The sequence below is a fragment of the Mandrillus leucophaeus genome, unplaced genomic scaffold (assembly GCF_000951045.1).
Source record: "Mandrillus leucophaeus isolate KB7577 unplaced genomic scaffold, Mleu.le_1.0 Scaffold261, whole genome shotgun sequence".
In the NCBI taxonomy this organism is placed as follows: domain Eukaryota; kingdom Metazoa; phylum Chordata; class Mammalia; order Primates; family Cercopithecidae; genus Mandrillus; species Mandrillus leucophaeus.
Genome location: NW_012102710.1, coordinates 519,923 through 528,483, shown reverse-complemented (window position 1 = coordinate 528,483; position 8,561 = coordinate 519,923). Strand labels below are relative to the sequence as shown.

The following is an 8,561-nucleotide window of genomic DNA, read 5'->3' as shown; positions in this document are numbered from 1 at the left end:
AGGGAACACAGTAAATATGAAGGCACTTGTGAATGACTATTTCCACTAAAAATTGCACAAGTGTCTCAATCAAGCCTATTAATTTTGACTTCAGATGTTAAATAAATGATCCTATGAAAAGGGAATCATTCTGCATTGAGAAAGTTGAGAAAGTAAATCGTGAAATTACTTTATCAGTGCTTTACAAAAAAGTACAAAACTATTTACTTTAAGTATATTAAAACATTCAGAAACTCATAATCAAATCACAGCTGTTGCAACTGCATTTTATTTTAAATAACTGCCTTTTGAAATAAAACAAATATTACTGTGAGACTGTTATTAAAAGTACCACCCAGTAAAATCTAGAAAACTGTGGAGCTATTATTTATTTTGGGACTGAGGCAGGAATGAGAAATACATTAGGAAACCTTCTTATGTTTTATGTGCAATAAATCTATAGCCACATATCTATTTCTAGAAATTATCCAGAACATCTGATTAAAACATAAAACAAATTTCCCAAAGTTTAACCACTTTCACCAGAAAAACGTAAGGCTCTCGTCTTCTAAAACTTACCAGGAACCTATTCATAATTGTGGAAAAAAATCAATTTCTAAATACAAAATATTTTAAAAACCTAGCCAGAGAGAAAAGTTTTGATGGTCTACGTTTTAAAATAGAAACAATGTGATTTTAAAGTCTTTAAACAGATTATGACAGTGTTAACTGATCAGAATGATTTTGAGTTAGTGACACTGTGACTTCGACTACAGGCTGGTCTATACTTCTACCCCAAGATATGGAATTAGCATTGCCTAATATTAAAACAGAATACTTTCGATAGTGTAATAATTTTTAGAAATTTAAAATTACAATTCTGATTTTAAAGTATTAATAAACTTCTATTATTCTACAACTTTTAAAAATTAAGCAACAGAAGTAAACTTTAAATATTAAAGTGCATGTCAAAATACATACATCTGCAGTAATGTCATTGAATTTGGTGATAAAGGCATGTTTTACAATATCCACGGCAATTTCTGATGCAATTACCATACAGACATCTGGAAACAACACCCAGAGATGATCTATAAATAGAAAAGAGAAAAACAATGAAATATCTTAATATGAACAGAATCCATATCATAGGCTACCAGAGAAATATGAAATCTCTAGAACAAAACTGTATTTTCAGTAAATGATGAACTAGTATTCAATTATAACCTTTATCAAAAGAGCTATACTGTATCAAGTTAAAGGATACTTCATTCAACAAATATTTGTTCAGGCCTGGCACAGTGGCTCACGCCTGTAATCCCAGCATGTTGGATCACCTGAGGTCAGGAGTTTGAGACCAGCCTGGCCAATGTGGCAAAACCCCGTCTCTACTAAAAATACAAAAATTAGCCAGGAGTAGTGGTGTGCACCTGTAGTCCTGCCTACTTGGGAGGCTGAGGTAGAAGAATTGCTTGGAACCGGGAGGTGGAGGTTGCAGAGAGTTGAGGTGGCGCTACTGCGCTCCAGCCTGGGCGACAGAGCAAGAACAACAAAAACCCAAATATTTATTCATTACTTTCTAAGTGCCAAGAACTGCTTTACATGCGGGCTCTGGGGGTTTAGCAGAGAGCCTCTGCCTTTACGAAGCCTACGTGCTGACATGCTGATGGGATGACTAGATTAAGCAGGTTCCTTAGAAAATCCTTTAATTCCAGAGTTGCCTCAACGTGACAGTAAATAGCTAGAAGAGATGTGTTGTAGTCTTTGCAGATGAGCAATCTTCTCCTTCTTCGATCACTACAACTTAAAGATATTGATCAATCCTTTGTTTCACTGTCATGCAGATGTTAACCTGATAAATTTGCTCACCATTATCACATTTAAATGTCTATTCAAGTAAGACCTAGTGTTAGATAGATAAATAGGGTAACTGTAGTTTGCAATAACCTACTGTGCATTTCAAAATAGGTAGAAGAAAAGGATTTCACTGGTTCTAACAAAAAGACAAATATTTGAGATAATGGATATCCCAAGTACACTGATTTGATCTTCACAAAGTATACGAATACATTAAATTATCACTTGCACACCCAAACTATGAAAATTACGCATCAATTAAAAAAAATTTTTAATGCCAATTCAGTATCAGGTACCTGATAAAACACACCCACAGACAACCTGCTAAGAACTTGGAAAAGAATGTAAGAGTGGGATACAGCAAGAAAAAGATAGGGAGAAACACTGACAAGGACCCATAGCAACTCAAGACCCAGGTAGCCGGAGGATGGGATGGAGACCACACAGCTGGGCTATCCTGGCTGACAGTGTAGGCAGCTTCTGTGAGTCTGGCATTACGTCAAGTTTTGGAAATCAAGGGACCTCTTTCTCTGATAAGCTCTGCTACTAAGTGCTATATGACCTTGGGCAAGTTTTTTTTTGAATCAACATCACTGGCAAAGGGCAAGTTTCTTAATTAGCTAAATTCCAGCTTCCTCAACCACAAGGTAAGGATAGTAAGTGTCTACACTTAATTATTATGAGAACTAAACGAGATAATGGTGCACAGCAATATTCCTAGCATACAAAATGGCTAGTGCTGTTTTTATATTCCTCATGACCCTGAGAACTTAGAGCAACGTTCCATAAATGGCACTTTGTTGGTTTTTTTTTAAAAGAAATTTTAATAAACCTAAAAAAAAGAGTGAAAATGGTGAATTCATCAATAAAAGCAAGTGTTCCTTTTATCATATTATCTGCCATAGCAGTAATAAAGGAGGCAAGATAATTTATTAAAAGTCACAGTATAAATGAGAATGACTTCAAATATCCAGCTGTCTAGGAGGCATAAAGACTGTTTGTCTTTTGTTTTAACCACTCAGCTTTGGGAATTGCTGATCCTACGTGTACTCTACTGGAACCAGTGACACATACCCACTCTGTCCTTCATGGACACCCTGTTAGGTGACTTAGTTATAAAGAAATATACCACCATTCACTGAAAAAAATCTGGGTACTCAATGAATCTAGCTGTGTGTGTGGAGGAAGAGGCTTTTCCACCACAAGCCAGGTAGCCTACCCTAGCTGTTGTCAGATATCATTTAATCTTATGGTTTCTCTACGAAAAAAACTTCTGAAAATGTATCTCCAAGAGCATATCTCTCATTTTATATGTTTCTGATTTTTCAGTTACTTGAAAATTACCAATGAATTAAAATAAATTAGTAAGTTAATAAATGCCTATAACATATATAATATTGGGAGTAATAAATGAAATCTAAAACATGGTCTCATCCTTTAAGAATGAGATTCCAACAAAAATGTCAGATATTCAAACAAAAACTCTAAATTACTTGAGATACCTGAGAAATTGATCATTTCCCACTTAGCTCACTTCAGCATTATAATTACCCATTTCCCCTTAATTAGCCTGTAAGTCCTACAAATGTCTTAGTATTTTCTACATTTGCCACAGTGCCTGCCCTCGTGCCTAGAAACTAGCATATGCTCAGTGAATGTCTGCTAACTGAATGGATAATGAAAATTCATGGAATGTTGACAATTTCCTGTCAGCCTGAATTTAGAGATGCACCTAAGTTGCAAAACTTCCACCTTACTTTATATTTAATTTATCCCTACTTAAAATGCTAATCAATGGGTAAAAGATAAATGTTAGGGAAGAGCAAAGGTTCTTCTGGTCAACCCCTAAAATGAAAATGATCTTTCTGGATTTAGGTAACTAAAGCACACTACAGTTAAAAATAGAGAGGCTCAGAACTGCCGGGTGTAACAGGGTGCACTCACCTACTGAGTATACAGCTCCAGAGACACGGAGGGGTTTATAGAAAATGACAGCATCCCACCACACCACAGAAAACATACCCAATCCATTCTACTGAAACAGGTACTGTCATGTGTCGCTCAGCAACAGGGACGCATTCTAAGAAATGTGTTTTTAGTCAATTTTGTCATTGTGTGAACATCATAGAGGGTACTTACACAAACTTAGATGGTATAATCACACACCCAGACTATATGGTATAACCTACTGCTCCTAGGCTACAAACCTGTACCGCACATTATTATTCTGAATATTGCAGGCAACCGTGACACAATGGTAAGTGTATCCAAACATGTCTAAACACAGAAAAGCACACTAGGAGACTAGGTGACAGGAATTTTTCACGTCCATTAGAAACTATGGGATCACCATTGTATATGTGGTCTATTGTTGACTGAAATGTCATTATGTGACAGATGATTGTTTCTCCAACACCTAAACAGTAAAACAGCCAAAGTCTTTTGAAGCTTTCTGCAATATTCATTTTATTCCGTGTAAAAGAATGATTTTGGCTTAGAAGGAAAATTATAAGACATTGTTTTGTTAAGAGTGAGTTACCTGGATTCCAAGAAAACTGTTCCATGTTTCTTAGACACACTATTAGTAAAAGCACATAATTTGTGAATCGTTCCTTAATATCTAAAAGAAAAAAAAATCAACATATAAGTACTGTAGTGTATATAAACAACACAATAAAGTACATATAGGAAACAATTCTTTTAGCCAGAACATGATGAAATTATTAGACAACGTATAAATGTCCATAAATATACAACTTTATATATATATATGTGTGTATATATATGTGTGCATATATATATAGGTTGGTGTTATCTTGGTAAGTCACTGACTTCTTTTGCCAACATAATTCTAGTATGGAAATTCCAGTTTTCTATAAACTTCAAGAAGTATTCAAACCATCAAACTGCTCAGACTGGGTCATTAGATTCCTCCAATGATCTTTGGGGACATATGACAACTGTTTCCATTTTACAGAAGAAAAAATAGAAGAAAAGAGTAAAATGAAAGACTTTGGGTAATAAAATTCCTGTATAAAATCCCAGACTACTTGCAATCTGGTGAATAGTACACAATTACTGAACTTATGAGTCCTTTAGCTGAGAGAATCCTGCTATTACAATAGCATTTCTTGGGGTGTAGGTAAAACTTGAGGGAAAATAACCCCAAATTGGGCTTCATAATATTTACCATAAACTAATAACTATGTGCTGAGATTAGGTGGTATGAATTTAATAAAATCAAATCACTGAATTATTGCTAAAGGCCAGTGTCCACATTTCACTTTTTAAGCTGTTAACTTTCTCATAGTCTAAGATACTATGTAATCAAGAAATGGGATGAAATACATTTGTCTGCAGTTAAGAGTGGCACACCCATGTATGTGTGTCTGTGTAACAGTGGGGGCTGTGACTAGAAACAATCACCCATATAACAACCCAACTCGAAAGTTTTTTTACAGTCTGTTGTCATTTCCCTACTTTCCCAATGTCTCAGTAATCGCAAGCCTCATCCATATCATTCAGCCATGGCACGCTTCCTATAAGTGCTCTGAATTTCAATTTCATCCTGATGTAATTCACAGGACTGTCTTTGCTTCTCTTTTTTTACTTCCACCTTTCCTCACTATTCTCTAGCAATGTGATTAAAAACTTTTATTCCACAGCAAAACCTCCTTCTCTATAAGCGAGTTGGCCTTTACTCTCTGTACCTTCCCTACATCCTTAAGCTCTTCCAGTCAGTTGCTGGTACCTTCTTTTTCAGGGTAGCTCAGCTCCTTATTAGTGATGGGTCTGAGCTGTGCCTTCGCTCCCTCAAAGCCCAGTGGGCACTACTTGCTTCCTACTTCCAAAGCTGAAGCACCATTCATTATGCAGTACCGCATTTTGGAGTGTGAGCTCAGGGCACAGTAAGTCTCAAGGTACCAAGCACTGAGATGCCTCCTTAGGAGGCAGGGCACCTCCGGAGCAAGTCCACGCGGAGTTTTCAGGCGCACCTGTTTTGATTCGTTCTAGATCACATGTTTAATTTATTCTGTGACGTCAAAAGAGGATACAGGTTAAAGGAAACTAAGAAAAGTCTGCCCTAGAATAAGTTCCATCAAAGTCTGACACAAAATATATTCTTTGTTACTATAGCTAACTGTGGATCTTAATTCGTGGGGTTAAATTTGCCAATGTATCTTTAATTGGAATTCTGTAGAATTATTCACCAAGCTGTACCTATATGTGTGCTAAGTCCTTTCTAATTTCCATAAATGAATTTAACAATGAAACGTATTTATTTTTGATACTTCCCAAACATGAATATGTAATACAGACTTGTTTCATTACAGAATTATATGAAAATAAATGACCTTGAGAAATTTAAAACACTATTTGAAATGAGCCAAAGTAACTTTTCTAAACTCTAATATAACAAAGCGAAACTACTGTATAATTAATCTAACTGTATTTGATTTTTGGGCACATGGCAGCTGCAAGTATAGAGAAAATCTGCAATAATTTCATTTCTAAGGGTACTGATGAAAGGGGAAAAACCTATCTCATTAAACGTATATTTAAGGCAAAACAGATTTTATTTTTTATTTTTTATTTTTAATGATTTCTTATTTTTTTGAGACAAGAGTCTTGCTTTGTCTCCCAGGCTGGAGTGCAGTGGCATGATCTCGGCTCACTGCAGCCTCTACCTCCCGGGTTCAAGCGATTCTTCTACCTCAGCCTCCGGAGTAGCTGGGATTACAGGCATGCGCCACCATGCCTGGCTAATTTTTGTATTTTTAGTAGACAGGGTTCCACCGTGTTGGCCAGGCTGGTCTCCAGTTCCTGATCTCAGGTGATCCGCCCGCCTTGGCCTCCCAAAGTACTGGGATTACAGGTGTGAGCCACTGTGCCCAGCCCAAAACAAATTTTAGAAAAGCAGACTATTCCAAAAAAAAAGCAGACTATTCCAAAAAAAGAGATTAATAAAAATGGATAAATTTGGTAAATAAATGCAATTTTATAAGATGAAGTATGTGAAGGATGGCAAGCTTAAATATTAAAAAGTGACACCATAAAAATTAACTGTATCTTTATTTGATAAGATAAAGATATAAAACTATATCTAACTATAAAGATGAGGCTGTTATGTGAAGATTTTTTTGAAAGTTTTATTCTTACACTTTCACAACTTTTACATTTAAATGTTTTACATAGACATTATAAAATCAAGATTTGACTTTTAAAATTTGAGTTAAAAAATACCCAAATTTTAAGTGTCTCCAAAGAAGATATAAAAAGAAATAAAATTTCTATGAGAATAACAGAGTCTGATACTGATAATCTAACATATATTAGATAAATAATGCAATCAGCAACATATTTATACCATATCTCATCTTCAGAATAGTCAGGGTTCGGATTAGAACTGAACTCTTACATTGATTAAAAATTAAAATTTCTAAGAATGTTTTCTCCTAACCTTTATCGAGAAGCTTAAAAACACTGGTATTAATGCTTTTAAATATGTCTGATACTCAGATTTTTCCTTGCTATATTACCACTAACAGGGATATACTTTAACATATTTGCAGTCACATTTTAAATATAAAATGAGTGACTATTTCCAATAAACATCCATATTTATTGCAGCTTTGCAGGCTTCTAAGAGTGTTAAGTGAGCTATAAGCTTACTCCAGACAACCTAACTTCTGAAGGACCTTTCCAAATGCACAGTTCACATTACCAATGGGTAAAAATCTACCTAAAATTCTTCTTCTCAAGAATGCAAACCAGAAAGACTGGGGTTCCACATTCAGCTGATGCTTATGATAAAATGAAGTGAAGAAAAGGAGAAGTTGTTAAAAACCTGGTTTTATTAACTAAACTACTTTTCACATGTCCTCAGGCAATTCCTCCAAAGAAAATATATGGTGAGCTACCACTGAAGGGGGTAAAGTTACTCTCAGATTTCTCCATGAAGTCTTCTATATTAAACCAGCATGAAGGACTAAAACTTACACTATGTATCTGGCAAGTCAACTTCTGATGGAGAAAAAATTCATAGGAAAATTCATAAGAAAAAAATAGCCAACATGAGTATCCCTGCTGACTGGCTCTCATTAAGTAACTACTACTGAAGCATATGAAAGGCAACATATTCATATCAAGAGCAAAAAGCACCTCTTGGTGACTCCTGATCTTTCCATTTTAATAGCTGAATGTTACATGTAATGTTAGCAAGATTGCCTAGAATTTTTTTTTCTTAAGTTTTTTTTTTTTTTTTTGGAGACGGAGTCTCGCTCTGTCACCCAGGTTGGAGTGCATTGGCGCAGTCTCGGCTTACTGCAAGCTCTGCCTCCTGGGTTCAGGCCATTCTCCTGCCTTAGCCTCCCGAGCAGCTGGGACTACAGCACCCGCCACCACGCCCAGCTAATTTTTTTTTTTGTATTTTTAGTAGAGATGGGATTTCACCGTGTTAGGCAGATGGTCTCGATCTCCTGATCTCATGATCTGCCTGCCTTGGCCTTCCAAAGTGCTGGGATTACAGGTGTGAGCCACTGTGCCCGGCCCAGGTAAAGTTAATTTCTTACAAAACTCTTAAAGGGTACAATGCAGACCACCTTGCATTGTAACACGAGCTACTTTGCTTACAGCAAAAGGTAATTTTTTTTTGGTGCTAAGTAGTAATCATTTTAAGCCAAAATAAAGTCCAAATTTCTTGTAAACTGATATGCATACCTGAT

The 8,561-nt window shown here is 35.8% G+C and overlaps 1 protein-coding gene across 1 annotated transcript in view; it reads right to left on the bottom strand.

Annotated features, from left to right (window-relative positions):
- TAPT1 (transmembrane anterior posterior transformation 1) overlaps positions 1-8,561 on the bottom strand; it is a 66,690-nt gene that overhangs the window by 19,874 nt on the left and 38,255 nt on the right. Inside the window, exons 8-9 of the mRNA XM_011984132.1 lie at positions 4,376-4,456; positions 957-1,070 (exon numbers count right to left, since the gene is read on the bottom strand). Coding sequence (XP_011839522.1) covers positions 957-1,070; positions 4,376-4,456 — 195 coding nt within the window. The remainder of the gene's footprint in view (positions 1-956; positions 1,071-4,375; positions 4,457-8,561) is intronic.